The following is a 16000-nucleotide window of genomic DNA, read 5'->3' on the forward strand; positions in this document are numbered from 1 at the left end:
TTTGTTTGTTTTGCTCTATTTTTTGTTGATGGTGCGGAACCCTCCGTGCGCGAGTCCGACTCGCACTTGGCCGGTTTTTTTTATAAACCACAAATTTGACGTGTAGGAGAAACCCCAATATTTGTACAGATGAAATGTAGTAAATAATCCTTTACCATCGTATTTTCACGGAAACGTACGAACGTGTTATGCTATTTCAGTCAGTCTCAGTACACAAAGTACTGAGGTTGACTGAAGTTACTTCATCATCAGAAGTAGATGTTGACAACCTATATAGGTACCTATTTAAAGACAACCTATTTAAAGAAAAAAATAGGTATATATATTTCAAATCGGTTTACAAATGACGGAGGTCTGAGATGTTACATATAAAAAGAACGTTCGAATTGATAACCTCCGCCTTTTTTTGAACCCGGTTAAAATATAAAAGTCATCACTCCTATTCCCACTAAATAATTGCTTTTATATAAACGGACTTTCCAGTACCTACCTTAACCTTTCGTATTGTTTTCGAAAGATCCGAAAGGGCTTTATTCTGGACTAGCGAAACAATGCATTAATATTAAACATATTTAATTTTTTTAACGGATATGTATGACCAAAAAATAAGGTAATAAATACATTTTATGTACAATTAAAAATATTAAATTAAATAACGTATTTACTAATTTATTAAATTAATCGAATGGACATGCTTCTTCGTGATCTAGACTGACACAGTACATGCCTCGACACCTGGAAAAAGATGATTATTTCATTATGTACAGTCGGACATGAAATGTATGATAACTAATACAAAATTATAGGTGTCGGACGAAGAGTTGAGATGAAAGATGTAATTACACACACAGACTTAAAAATATCCAAAAGGTAGTAAATGTACGAATTAATGTGAATGTGCTTTAAACGCACTATATTTTTAAAACTAAATTATCTTGAATAAACTTTTTGGTTGATCATTTAAAATTCCCATTGTCATTCATTACATGTGACTTTACCTTTGCTGCTGATACCTCTTAAAATAGAAAAATGCGATAACGCGCATGGAAGCATCAATGCTTAACCTTTTAACCGCCATAGAATACGTCATCGAGCATGCTCGTGTCGCCGGGGGTATGAAGTTACACGAAGTTTTGTCTTATTTATCAGACAGCTGCGAAATGAGTCCGATTTTGTATGTCTTATATATCAGTCTACGGCGGTTAAAAGGTTTAACATTTAAGAGCTCTTAGTAACTTCAAGTGTAATACCTAGCTAGTGCATCAGTGAGGGCTGTTACGTTTGTGCTGTGTAATTGTGATGTCTTATCTATTGTCTCTTATTTTATACTCGCACAATCGAAATAGGACAAAGGTCGAAATATCCAGGACTGTTCTGAAATTTGCTAAAGGGGCCCACTGATTAACAGTCCGCCGGACGGTATCGGCCTGTCAGTTATTCGGAGCTGTCAACTTTTTGTTCTAACTGACAGGCCGATACCGTGCGGCGGACTGTTAATCAGTGGGCCCCTTAATAAAACGTGTTGCTTTCATGTCCAGACCATGTGACGTTTGGAGACCTCGAGGAACCGCCGCCATTTTGGAAAATGTGTTTCATCCTCTAAACATTCGCCTTTTACTCAGAATCTACGCATTCTATGGAAATATAGTCTTGGACAACATTAAAGCTTATTAAATTTTACCCAATAATAATATCCAATGTAGGTATTATTATATCCAATATTCAAATATACCCAATATTCTGAGCGCCTGAATAAAAATGGAAAACGAGTACCTATCTAAGAACTTTGCCATCCTATTTTTCAGTCAACATGCATAAAGCGCTCGCCGGGAGGACGTTAAACATTACAATTGTATACTCACGTATCCGGAGTGGCTTCGCCTATTCGCACGGCCCGCCTATCAAAACGTATGCCCCAGCGGCCGCGGTCCTTCGGGCAGTTGGAATCGCACGGCACACCCACCATTCGTATGCTCCTGTTCTGCCGCACACTCGCCGCAAAATAGCAGGAACTCATGAAATGGCTGCATCGGGCTATCCCTGTGTACAATGACAACGGAGACGTCGTGGTAATAAAAAAAAGATACATTACTATTCCATTGATCCAACGTTAATGTACGAGTACCTACAGGTAGGTATAGATTAACGCCGTAAGAGCGTAGCGAGATTTGTACCGGCGCTTGCAGTTGTAAGTAAATCTGTAGGTACTTTATCTTAGGGGGTAGCCGGTATGAAAGACAACGTTCACTCACGCATAAAGTGCCCCTGACAGCCAGGCTGAGTCCTGCCGCCGTTGACGCAGAAGTCAGCGTGTCCGATCAGGCCGGACTCGCCCAGGAAGCCGGCGTTCGTGTGGATCACCTGCACCACGTGCGCGTCGTGACGTGTCAGACGGTACTGGCTGGAGCCGTAGGCGGATGCTAGCGGACGCGCTGGGTCTAAGCCTGAAAAAGTAACAGACTTCAATATTGCATAATCTTTAACAGAAATACACTTCTTTGAAATGCCATTAAAATTATTTACGACCGTAACGTATCTCCTATCAATCACAATTACATAGTCCAAAGATGTAAAATACTTGTCGATGAGATGTTGCATTCCGTTCATTATCAGCAATTAGCACTGCTTAAAAACAAATACTTGATTTGTAGAATGAATCCAAAAATCGCTAAATAATCTAAAGTCAAGTACTTTTCCCAAGGGAACAATATGATAATAATTAAACGCCGTGAATTGCGCTTTTTTATCGTGTACAGTACAGTACAGACAGAATTGTCACTATCAGATAAGCGAACTTTAAAATGTGCTTCATCATTTTACAACAATGTGTTAGATTAAGTATGTTACGAGGGAGAGTTATTAGGTATGTTTTTGGTGCGCAGGTAGTGACCCCTACCCCCAAATTTGTGAATCAATATTAGTTGAAAGGGCCAACTCTGTGAAAAGAAATTACGATATAATTAAGTCTACATCAGAGACTGATACCAGTGATACCTATTAGTCCCTGAACCTATTATCATATATTACCTATATTATTGGTTCGTCCGGCTATGCCGTAAATCCTTTCGATAATATCGAAGCAAATATCCATAAATATTCTTTATTAATACGTATATAATATAATGAACGTGGAGACCGTAAACAAGTGATAAGAATGTTTTAAAATAATCAACTTATTTATCGAATAGTAACTGTAGGTATGCTACATATTACCTACGGTGTTACGAATGTAACCACCACAGTGTAAACTGACACTGCTGGGCCCGTACCGTATAATAAGTATTAGACTTGTACCGTTCGAAAAATGGGCCCCTGATTATAGGTAGCCCTAAATGAAAAATCTTTCGGCGTCTATATCCGTGCCAATTAATAAAATTATTCATCTAAATTTACAACACTCAGCAGCAGAGGTAGCTGAAGTACCGTAGCTGTGCGAGTTGACGTACTGGGTGTGTAAAGATTATTTGAAAATGATTTGGAAGTTTGGAACATCTCACCGGCTTAGTTAGGTACTTTTGCTAGTTCTGCTGTTCATTCCTATCTACCTAGCCAAACTAATTCCACTGATAAAAATAATAGATCATATGTAGGTACCGTCAAACTATTATAGTCAACTTGAGGGGTTTTTACATTCGTTTATGTAGCCAAATAGTATAAACGTAGACATAAAATCATAAATGTATATATAAGTCATCATAGACGTATTTCTATAATTAAATGTAATAATCATTTTATTTGATGATACAATAATACTAATGTTTGATAATACGAACGCTGAAAAATAAGACGATTATAGACCTGTATAATTTTCCGGAAATTGCATAATAACATATAGCTTAGGCACCGGTGTTATATATACCTACACCTAACTCACAACGCCACGTAGGCAGAATAGTCACTTCAGTCCCTTATCAGTAAAACAAACACAAGCTCTTGAATTTTTACCAATCGCTGTTGTATAAATACAGTCAGCAGCAGAAGTTGCTAAGCGAGCGTGGCGTTCAAAATTACCTTGACACGCTCTTATTCTCTTAACAATAAAGTCGCGTCAAGATCATTTTGAACACCCGGCCGGCTTAGCAACTTCTGCTGCTGACTGTACAACACAATAACAGTCGGCAGTCGCAGCTAACAGGCGATACATCAGACACTCTGCGGGAGACCAGAGCCGGCGGCGCACGTGTCACGAACAACTAACCTCAATATCAATATGTCGAACGTCGAGATCAAATATACTAAGGTAAGGGATTTATTACGAGTTACCTATTTTATTTGATAACCTAATATGTACATATTAATCCTATTATGAATATTTTTCTACTCCAGCACTTAAATGTGTCAATTAAATGACTGACAGTGATATCTAAAGCAATGTCATTTGAATGCTTTGTCTATAGGCTCATAAGATGACTGCTAGCAGTCATCTTATGAGTATAATACAACTGCTTTATTTTTTTTAAAGATACAAGTTCCGATCATCTTGATTGAAAGAGGTATGTTTTCATTTACAATAATAACTCTTTTTTTTTAAAATAATAACTCTTTTTTTTTTAAATAATAACTCAATTTTTTTTTAAATAATAACTCAATTTTTTTTAAATAATAACTCTTTTTTTTAATAATAACTCTTTATTTTTAATAATAACTTTTTTTTTTTTTTTTTTTTTTTTGCTGCAGCTGTCATAGAAAAAGTAATGTATGCAACAGCTCATAATTGGTTCTTAAAATTCTCGGGTCTTTTTTTACAAAACTCGACTACGTCTCGTTTTGTAACTTCGACCCTTGAATTTTAAGAACCCTTATTATATCACTGTTGCATAAACTACTATTAACATGCGATATTTTGAATTTATCAACAACTTCCCCAGACTGAAAATAGACTGTATGGGGCTGTTCATAAATTACGTCATCTATTTTTGAGTCAAATTGTTAAGCAGTGTTTCCTAACTTTGCATACATTTTAATTTAAAATAGGTATAAGATATGAATTTGAATAATTGTTCGGTCAGTCAATGTCATCCTCTCTCGCCCCACCATACAGAAACCGTGGTAAACTGCACATATTTAAAGGAGTGAAATTTTACCAAATTTTACCCAATTTTATAAATACTTAAATATTCATTTGTTTTACATATTTGAATTTAAACAACGTAAAGAAAAAAAAAACAAATTTGCAAGACTAAATGTAGATACCTATACCTAAGTAACCTATAACCGAGCGGGTTGGTTATTCTGTACCAATCAATGGGATAATTTACACCTCATATAACAAGCGAGCGAAACAAAGCGTAATAGTTTACATCGATGCTATTAGTAATTAGGGGCACCTTCCGGCATTTCGAAGGTTTTGATATTCGATCATGTTGAAAATTTATATTTGAGGATGCAAAAGGACCCTTGATATGAATCCGTAGTCAAAACTGTAAAAAACGACAGCCATCTTGATTTTCTTAATTTTATTCTGATCGTGATCATGTTGAAAATTGATACCTACCTATATATCTGAGGATCCGACCGACCCTTTTTAAATCGTGGTCAAAATTGTAGAAACTGGCTACTATATTTCTTTAAAAATACACAGAATGAAAATGGCAGGTTGCTAAAATTTTGTGAAAGTAATACTTTTATGGTAGATGTTGCTAGGGGCGCGTACCTAAGGCGCATATGGTGGAAATATTCATTGTCCTCGCAATGTAGTCTCGGTGGCTTTGCCAGAGTATGATATAATCCAATCTCGCGAGTTCGACTCTCGCCCGAGACAGTGAATTTATTTGGAAGCTTAATAGCATACATCGTTTGCGGGTGTTTCTACTTAATAGTACAACAACAATAATTTGGGAAAGTCAAAGTAGTGTTGTAGATTCCCATGAAAAACTCATTCAGTACCTAATACCTATGTCCTACATGGTCAGCTATGGCAAAGGGTTCAAGAAACACCCTGTTTAGTACAGTTTCTAGGTAAAATATGACGAAACTATAAGTCCTGTTTCCGCTAATTTGGCTACGTTGCCTTGAGATGGCACAAACTTTTTGCCCCAATACATACTTAATAGCAGCGTTTTTGTATTCTCGAGAATCTAGAGGTAGGTATAATATGTATAATCATCTACTTACCTCTAGAATCGGATCTTGGTGATTGCACGGAGACCATACATACTACGGCAATCAAAACACGATTCATAATAAGGCATCATGTATTGTATGGCAGCTGAAATTACACACAGCGAGGTTCCGGCATTGTGATGACCAGAATAATAGTGTCATTGTTGTTAACAACTGCCACTTTGGACAAAGATCACCAGCTTTAAGTATAACATATTCATAAGTATTCACTTATTCAGCACACTATAGGTACTTACATCTAAATTATAAAATTTAATCAAAGTAAATATAAAATCTCTACCAAATGTACATTTTGTAAAAGGCGGTATATAAAGAAAATAATTTTAAGCTCCCTTCTCAGATTATCGCTTTTTACTGGGCTCCAGTGGCCATTACTACTAATAAAAGTAAAAACTATACTACGCTTAACAGATAGACCATAGTTATGCGTAGAATTTACCCGCTACGCTTTCCTACAACATATTTTACGATTATAGCTTGTGCAGTATAGAGTAATGCACTATTGCATGTATGGTGCTGCGCTAGTAGGTACGAGTATGTACTCGAGGCCAAGACGATCATCTAGTTGAACTTTTGATTGGACGTACGCAATACCCATTAAAAGAGCATACAGCGTAAGTACATAGCCGCTTCCGTTGCTACTGTTCCTACCGATGTGACGTACTCTACTTAATTTTGGAAATTTACTGTGAGTACTTAAATACCCAAAAATGAATACTAAATAGGCAGGTACTTACACTACTTACAACTGGTTGCATAAAACACAATCGACGGATTTTGCATATCTTACTCCGCAAAGAACTATAGGTATGCATTTTCCCATACATACAAATTTTAGGGAACGTAGTTGTGGTTATTATACGGAAGGTTAGGTGCAACCGGCCCTTATAAACGGTCCTCCAGATACCCTGGTCCCATTGTTGTAGTCACTTCAGACACATTGAATCTAAATGAACGTTACGTGAATAATTTTCCCAGACATTTTTCAATCGACCCAAACAACATGTGTACATAATATGTATGTACAGCAGATGTGCAGACATATGCATATGTATTGAACTATGAATACCTACCTACCTACCTCATAAGTAGGTACTTACATGATAAGTAAGAGTAGGTACAATTATTTTAAAAATATGTTTATCTAATAATAACTATGTTGTTAATCACTTTACACTACTTCAATAACGTCTCATTAAACAAGATATGCAACTATGTTATGTAGGTAATTTAAGAACCGGTATAAAATACAAATGTGAACTACATCCTGAAACTATTTTGTAAGTCAATTTCTTGCATATATGATTAATTTAAAAGCACTAATATCAACGTAAATCTTCAAGCCGCCGATTCAGTGGCTATAACATTACGCATATAAATGTATCTCCTTGTGTCATTATAATTCTATTATATGAAGACATAAACATTTTTGTAGTACATACCTACATATATTATGTAATAAATAACGAATACACTAGTTATTTTTGTGCAATCTAACATTATTATCTATTTACAGTTGTTCATCAACAACCAATGGGTGGATGCTGTTAGCAAGAAAACTTTTCCTACGATCAACCCTCAAGATGAGTCTGTCATAGTTAAAGTAGCTGAGGGAGATAAGGTATAATCTTTACTTAGAATAAACTATACTGCTGGATATAGTTGTCCGCAACCGCCCCACGCATGTTACTGCCCTCGACTCTCTCGAGACGCCCTCATGCGCGCGAGTTGGTATGAGTATTGCAATATTTGCAGTTGCAGTGACTCTATATGCATTTATAATGCATTATATTATATTACTAGCTGTGCCCGCGGCTCCGCCCGCGTGGAATTCGGTCTGTGTCAGTAAGCTAATTGATCTCTAATTTCTCTTTCTCTCCCCTGGAGGCGGAACTTGAAGTAAAGTTGACAGATGGATACGATTAGCGGACTGAAGTCCAGATAAAATATTTTACAATTAGGTAGGTACCACTAAACAAAACTACACTCCAAAACCAATAGTTTTTTTCGCCCTTATTCCAATATTAGACGTGATTTAAATGACACAGAGTAGTAGGTGTATAACGGACAATACAGTACTACTTTTGTATTTTTACGTTCTTGACTGTACCTATCCAAATGGACATGCCATGGCAAATATCATCCAATTCTGTCCTCCAGTCAAATCATTCTGAGCATGATAAATTAAGAATTATACACATAGAAATCCATACTTCCTAACAAACTTTCGAATTTAGGTCTAATATTATATTAGTTAGAAGTAAGATTAGAGGAAAGGAGAATATTATAGATATCAAATATCTACATATATGAATGTACCGGGGATTACTTTTAACAGTGTAAAAAAATGTTGAATTATAACTTTTTAATTTAAGTGTTATTTATTAAATAACACTTAAATTAAAAACAAGTGCGAGTCGGACTCGCCCAAGAAGGGTTCCGTATTTAGGCGATTTATGACGTATTAAAAAAAAACTACTTACTAGATCTCGTTCAAACCAATTTTCGGTGGAAGTTTACACGGTAATGTACATCATATTTTTTTTTTAGTTTTATCATTCTGTTATTTTAGAAGTTACAGGGGGGGGGACACACATTTTACCACTTTGGAAGTGTCTCTCGCGCAAACTATTCAGTTTAGAAAAAAATGATATTAGAAACCTCAATATCATTTTTGAAGACCTATCCATAAATACCCCACACGTATGGGTTTGATGAAAAAAATTTTTTTGAGTTTCAGTTCGAAGTATGGGGAACCCCAAAAATTTATTGTTTTTTTTCTATTTTTGTGTGAAAATCTTAATGCGGTTTACAGAATACATCTACTTACCAAGTTTCAACAGTATAGTTCTTATAGTTTCGGAGAAAAGTGGCTGTGACATACGGACGGACAGACAGACGGACAGACGGACAGACAGACAGACAGACATGACGAATCTATAAGGGTTCCGTTTTTTGCCATTTGGCTACGGAACCCTAAAAATTGGCCTAAGTCGTAGTCGCTTGGTAGGGTGCCCAGATTGCCATCTTTATTAAAGTACGGCTTAACCCTTAAAATCGTATTAAAAACGCGAGCGTCGCGAGCGCGAAATTTTATTGATAGAAAAAAAATTGAGAGATGCTATGTCAGGGACACAGCCGCAATGGTTTACGTGAAACGTTGGTGTGGATATCTAAATAATGCAAAAGCCGAAGGCCGAGCTCCATGTAGGGCCGAAGGCCCGAAGCGTCCAGGCTGTCAGTGCTTAAGCACAGAACAATAGTATAAGTGTCTAAATACGAAGGCCGAAGGCCGAGCTTCGTGTAGGGTCGAAGGCCCGAAGCGTCCAGGATGTCAGTGCTTAATCACAGAACAATGGTATCAGTGTCTAAATGCGAAGGCCGAAGGCCGAGCTCCGCGTAGGGCCGAAGGCTCGAAGCGTCCAGGATGTCAATGCTTAAGTCGTAGTAGTAGTCGCTCAGTAGGGTGCCCATCAGAATGCCACCTTTATCAAATGAGGCTTAACCTTTAAAATCGTATTAAAAACGCGAGCGAAGCGAGCGCGAATTTTTTTTTGATAGAATAGGATTTGAAAGAAGAGAGGCTATGTCAGGGATATAGCCGCAGTGGTTTACGTGAAATTTTGGTGTGGATATCTGGAAGGCCGAGTTCCATGTAGGGCCGAAGGCCCGAAGCGTCCAGGATGTCAGTGCTTAATCACAGAACAATGGCATCAGTGTCTAAATGCGAAAGCCGTAGGCCCGAAGCGTCCAGGATGTCAGTGCTTAAACACAGAACAATAGTATAAGTGTCTAAATTCGAAGGCCGAAGGCCGAGCTTCATGTAGAGTCGAAGGCCCGAAGCGTCCAGAATGTCAATGCTTAAGTCGTAGTAGTAGTCACTCGGTAGGGTGCCCAGAATGCCACCTTTATCAAATTAGGCTTAACCTTAAAAGTTAAAAACGCGAGCGTAGCGAGCGCGAATTTTTTTGATAGAAAAAATTGAGAGAGGCTATTATGTCAGGGACACAGCCGCAATGGTTGAATTTTGGTGTGGATATCTAATGCGAAAGCCGAAGGCCGAGCTCCGCGTAGGGCCGAAGGCCCGAAGCGTCCTGGATGTCAGTGCTTAATTACAGAACAATAGTATAAGTGTCTAAGTGCGAAGGCCGAAGGCCGAGCTCCGCGTAGGGCGGAAGGCCCGAAGCGTTCAGGTTGTCAGTGCTTAAACACAGAACAATAGTATTAATGTAGGTTAATGTGTGTGCTGGGAGTCCTGAAGCACTCAATGAGTTTAGGAACTCCAGAGGGTCTGTTGTGGCGTTGCCTTCATCCAAGACAGTGTTAATGGATTTAGGTATATACTGCCTGTTCACTTTTGATTTCTGCCAATATCCGCGCATGTGTAGGTAAGTATAGACGTACGACTCTCCAGTACCCGCTGATACACCACAGTACTTACCGTCGAGCACGTCTGTCGTGCGAATCCGCTGAGCGGTCAACCGTTCTTCGCACTGCGTGAACGTCTCCGATTCTTCCTCAGATTCCTGAGACCGTGCTACCTTGTAACCTCAATACGTTGCGAGAATTTCGCGAGAAAATTGTTTTTTTTCGGAAAGGCATGGTGACGCGTTTAAAATGCAAGTCCCAAATTATTTGACACTTACAAAGACATAATACCTATTTAAAATTTAAAAACTTTCGCGTTTTGAACACATATTAACTCACATTTATATATAGACGGGCCTATCTCGAAATGTATTTTATTACCGTTATTTACCGACGTTTCGACACAGGTTTCACTGGTCGTGGTCGCGGCTAACTGATGTCCCAACAAAATGTCAAAACAGAGATTTGTGCAACTACCCGACGAAAAGTGTATGAAAAAGTTTGGGGTAGACATCATATTTTCAAACCACCCACTTCACATAATGTTAATTATTGTCAATGGACCTGCGATAGACCCGTCTATAAATGTGATTTAATATGTATTTGAAAAGACGTTTGACATTAACTAAGAAATTTTTTGTTTTTTTTTACAAAGTACATACACAAAAAAAAAGTTTGCACCACTTTCTTAAGTTAGCGCCATAAGATTCAGGTGCAAACATAACTTAATTGAGTGTAGTGGCCACCCCCCCTTTTAGGGGTTGAATTTTTCTAGCCTAAAATAGGGCCAGGGATTTTCTTGACAGATTAGTAAAGTTTGCATCAAAATCCGTTCAGCCGTTTTCACGTGATGCGCGGTCAAATAAACAGATAAACAGACAAACAGATAAACAGACAAACAGACAAAAATTCTAAAAACTGTTGGAACGTGTTCTGTTATCGATTCTAAGTATCCCCAACCAACTTTTTTTCGAATATCTTCCATGTACAGACTTTCGACCCTCTTCAGCTTTATTATATGTATAGATGCATTTATATTATTATATTATGCATTTATATAATTATACTATGCATTTATAATGAATAAACTTATACCTATGTCATTATTTTTATTATAATTATTAACAATAAAAAATATTTTTAAGGCTGACATAGACATCGCTGTCCAAGCCGCCAAGAAAGCGTTCCAGCGCTATACAGAATGGCGCACCCTTGACGCCTCTCAAAGAGGTCGGCTCCTGTTCAAACTGGCTGACCTAATGGAAAGAGACGTTACATACTTAAGTGAGCTGGAGACTTTGGACTGCGGAAAGCCAGTGAAGCAGGCTTATGGTGAAATTATTTGGGCTGCAAGTATCGTGAGGTACTACGCCGGCAAAGCTGACAAGATTCTCGGAAACACTATCCCTGCAGGTGAGATGACGTTAGTGGGTAGATAATTAGATATCAGTGACATATGAACGTCTAAAGTATATATTCCTTACACTTTTAAAGCCTTCTTTGCGATATGAAACTCATTTTTTGGTTACAGACGGTGAAGTCCTGACATTCACTCTCAAGGAGCCCGTTGGCGTATGCGGACAAATTTTGCCATGGAACTACCCAATCCCCATGTTTATTTGGAAGATTGCGCCTGCTTTAGCTGCCGGTAAGTGTTAATACAAACAATATTTTTCGAATTTAAAACAGGAGAAACAAGACACACATAGAGTTAGACCAAGCTATGTTGGCAGCGATTTTGATATTACAGACTATGCAAGTACGTCATAATTTCAAAGAAATTTGATGTTTAAAATAACACTTGCACTGTCTGTGCTGTCAAAATCGATGCTAAATTAGCTTAGTATGACTCTAGTACAACAACACCGTAACACTCGACTTCACTAGCGGCCATCCCCTATGGCTTGAGTAGACGAGTCTAAATCTGAATGTCTCGGGTGAATACGACCGGTCTGGCCTAGTGGGTAGCGACCTGGGTTCGAATCCCGGTAAGGGCAATTATTTGTGTGATGAGCACAGATATCATGTGTCATGTATGTTTTCTATGTATTTAAGTATTAAAAGCCTTCTCGAGCTTATCGTTGGACTAAGTCGATTTGTGTAAGAATGTCCCTATAAGTATTTATCTTGTTGTCGAACAGTCTACTATTTTAATTAAATGAATATCTTTTGGGTTTAGTTAAATCGCAACACTATACTTGTGCTCCCCAGGTTGCACCATCGTCGTTAAGCCTGCTGAGCAGACTCCTCTTACGGCGTTAGCAATGGCAGCGTTAGTAAAGGAAGCCGGGTTCCCGCCGGGAGTCGTGAACGTGGTCCCGGGATACGGGCCGACGGCCGGGGCTGCTCTGACCCACCACCCCGACGTCGACAAAGTTGCATTTACTGGTTCTACAGAAGTAAGAAACTAAGTTACAGCAGTAAACTTAGCCTAGTTTGTATCTGTAGGTGCAAACTCGGTGACGGTTTGGGTACCACATTCAAAGAAAAAATAATTGATCTATTGAACGATCCATGACCATGGCGTGTTAGTGTTTAGAAGTTAAATTTCTTTTTGAACAAAAAGAATATAATACAGTTTATAAAGCACCTAAAGCACACCCGAACAAAAAGAATATAATACAGTTTTAAAAGCACCTAAAGCACATCCTAACATTTTTTTTTTAATAAAATTTTCTAAGTGGTTTACTTACGAGTAAGGTAAACGTACTGGTGCTCGACGCGGTCCCAGTCAGTACATGTCATCTTGAAACTTAAGTCATTGTCAATAGAGGTGACAGCAGAGTGTCATCAATTGGGCATTAGCATGTCGAGCACTAGTACGTTTACCTTACACGGCTGATTAATTTAAAAGCATCAACGTCAAGGTCAATATGTTTGTCCAACCGCCGAACCAAACTAGAATTGCTAATGTGGGTATAGTATGAGAGTGGTATGACACCACGAATACGGCGCGGCGCGGCGCAAGTAATTTATTTCCTTGTTAGGCAAAACTTATTTGCCTCCACTATAAATATACATAATGTTAGTTGTTTTTAATCGTAGGTACTCTTGATTTTAGGTAGGTAGGGTACTTATCTAAACCATCTTATTCTGATCTTTATTGAATCTACAACTTTTCTGAAATAAAAAATATTTTGCTATAAAAAGCCTTTGTTTTATATTTCAAAATGAATAAACCTGTATTTACTTATATAAGACGAGTTTTATTTGCTATCATAGGTTGGACGTATCATCATGAAAGGAGCATCCGCAGCGAATCTTAAGCGGATCACTTTAGAGCTCGGAGGCAAGAGTCCCCTGGTCGTCTTCAATGATGCAGATGGTGAGTGTATGCGCGAACCTGTGGATTACACCATTTTTAGATAACTATAGATATGTAGCAACCACTAAATGTTATCCCTAAATAAGCTACATAGATATACAGAGCTGTCTAACAAGACTTATGGAATGTTAAGATACTTCAGATTCAAGTACATTGTTGTTTGGGATACTCTCATACTAGCTCTCCGCTTCCATACTTGTATACCTAACGTAGAAGAAAATAAAATCAAGAGCAATTTGCTAAGAAGGTAACTTGTGTAATGACCTTACATGTAAGCTGTAACTTAACTGTTTCACTAATGCATACAATTGTGTTTTGTTTTATTCCACAGTTGAGAAAGCAGCCGATATTGCCCACCGGGCAGCTTTTGCGAACGCTGGTCAATGCTGCGTAGCCGGTAGCAGGACGTACGTCCAATCGGGAATTTATGACAAATTCGTCGCGAAAGCTGCTGAAATAGCGAAGAAAAGGAGCGTAGGTAACCCTTACGAAGATGTTCAACAGGGTCCTCAGGTAAGTGATCGAGAATCAAAGGCATTATAAATAGATTAGTGTTTAACGCGATCTTATACATTTGCTGGTGCTTGAGTTTAGTAGCAAAATATCTAAACACTAATCTTGTAAAGCTGAAATCCTACGCCTTAGATGGAACCGGGTTGAACTAGCAAACAAATGAAAATGGGAGATAAATATGTATTGTAGGTACCTTACAATACCACTGATCAAAAAAATTATTTATGTAATTTTGTACAAATCAATCGTGGAGCGAAGTCCGAATCTCTTTGATTAATAACTTAGATCTAATAAGTACCGGAGTTTATTGGCAATATATTATTATAATTATATTAAACGTTTCAGATTGATCCGGAAATGTTTAACAAAGTAATGGGATATATCGAAGTGGGCAAGAAGTCGGCGCGTTGTGTTGCCGGTGGAAACCGTCACGGTAACAAAGGCTTCTTCATCGAGCCAACCGTGTTTGCAGATGTTACTGATGACATGAAAATTTCGAACGAAGAGGTGAACTTTTTGTTGAATTCAATTGATAGCTTATAAGCTGTTGTGTATATGTCATCTAATAACCTTAAGTCACCGTCGACTGTTAATTTGGTTTAATATTGTTATTTTTTTAACAAATTTCAGATATTTGGTCCAGTTCAGAGCATTCACAAATTCGAGACTTTTGAGGAGGTGGTGGATCGCGCCAACAACTCCAACTACGGTCTAGGAGCCGGGGTCGTCACCAACGACGTCAATATTGCCCTGGCTTTCGTCCGCCACGTGCGAGCCGGCTCCGTGTGGTAAAACACATTTTATCAAAATAAATATTTATTCCCATGCAGAGCATTCACAAATTCGAGGATCGAGGATTATCGGCCATACCTACAGCCAACTCCAACTACCGTCTGAGCTGGATGCCAACATCTTCACGAATTCTTGTGCCACGTGTACTAAATTATGTTTCTTCATACATTCTATAACTATGTTCACCACACTATTATACATTACTGTGTTTATGTTTACAGGGTCAACACTTATGAACACGTCACCGCTCAAACACCGTTTGGCGGATTCAAGGAATCTGGTATCGGGCGAGAGTTGTAAGTTGATTTTTATAGTTTATATACTAACGTATTGGGTTTTCTTCCTGATAATTAAAATTAATTAATTCCTCTCCTGACCTGAGAGATAATGCCTGCTTCTCTTCGATGTATGCAAAAGAGAAAAATATTTTGTGGTCAGGAAATAACAATTCATTCGATCATAAAAATCCAAACCTAACCTTCAACGACCCAATCTTAAAATAGAGTTTTTCTTCGTGGGAGATATGTTACAATTGTTAAAAATGGTACGAGTGTAGAGAGTCTACAAAGTGTAGTGATTATTCAGAAACATTTATATGCAGGACAGATAAGGCATTGGTTTAAATATGAGGATTAAAAATAACTATTGTAACTTATATTTTTTTTTGTTCCAGGGGAGAGGATGGTATTTTACAATACCTCGAAATCAAGACTGTAACCCTGAGCCTTCCAAAAAAACCTCTTCTGTAAGACCGCGGCGAAAATGCACTTGGATATAAAATAATGTTATCAACACTTTAATTCTGTTTTAAGTAATATTTTGATAAAGTAATCAATATTACGATATTTGAAATATATGTATCGTTCATCCCTAATTTTT

General features: G+C 37.9%; 2 protein-coding genes across 2 annotated transcripts in view; one reads left to right on the forward strand and one right to left on the reverse strand.

Moving 5' to 3' along the window:
- Window positions 1-603: 603 nt before the first annotated feature.
- The window catches only part of LOC134650041 (phospholipase A1 1-like), a 37231-nt gene continuing 21834 nt past the window's right edge, over window positions 604-16000 (reverse strand). Inside the window, exons 6-8 of the mRNA XM_063504868.1 lie at window positions 2253-2444; window positions 1863-2040; window positions 604-735 (exon numbers count right to left, since the gene is read on the reverse strand). Coding sequence (XP_063360938.1) covers window positions 678-735; window positions 1863-2040; window positions 2253-2444 — 428 coding nt within the window. The 3' untranslated portion in view covers window positions 604-677. The remainder of the gene's footprint in view (window positions 736-1862; window positions 2041-2252; window positions 2445-16000) is intronic.
- On the forward strand, window positions 4154-15935 carry LOC134649935 (aldehyde dehydrogenase X, mitochondrial-like). The gene is made up of 11 exons (XM_063504739.1): window positions 4154-4240; window positions 7640-7744; window positions 11637-11904; window positions 12023-12139; window positions 12703-12890; window positions 13714-13816; window positions 14148-14329; window positions 14675-14836; window positions 14960-15117; window positions 15343-15417; window positions 15795-15935. The coding sequence occupies exons 1-11, from the start codon at window positions 4211-4213 to the stop codon at window positions 15868-15870; spliced, it is 1464 nt and encodes a 487-aa protein (XP_063360809.1). The 5' UTR covers window positions 4154-4210; the 3' UTR covers window positions 15871-15935.

This window comes from Cydia amplana, chromosome 1 (genome assembly GCF_948474715.1).
Source record: "Cydia amplana chromosome 1, ilCydAmpl1.1, whole genome shotgun sequence".
In the NCBI taxonomy this organism is placed as follows: domain Eukaryota; kingdom Metazoa; phylum Arthropoda; class Insecta; order Lepidoptera; family Tortricidae; genus Cydia; species Cydia amplana.

Coding starts and splice junctions, on each gene's coding strand:
- LOC134649935 (XM_063504739.1), top strand. CDS start 4,211: ATGTCGAACGTCGAGATCAAATATACTAAG. Junction 11,905..12,022: donor CGGAAACACTATCCCTGCAG/GTGAGATGACGT, acceptor TTTTGGTTACAG/ACGGTGAAGTCCTGACATTC. Junction 12,140..12,702: donor TGCGCCTGCTTTAGCTGCCG/GTAAGTGTTAAT, acceptor TGTGCTCCCCAG/GTTGCACCATCGTCGTTAAG.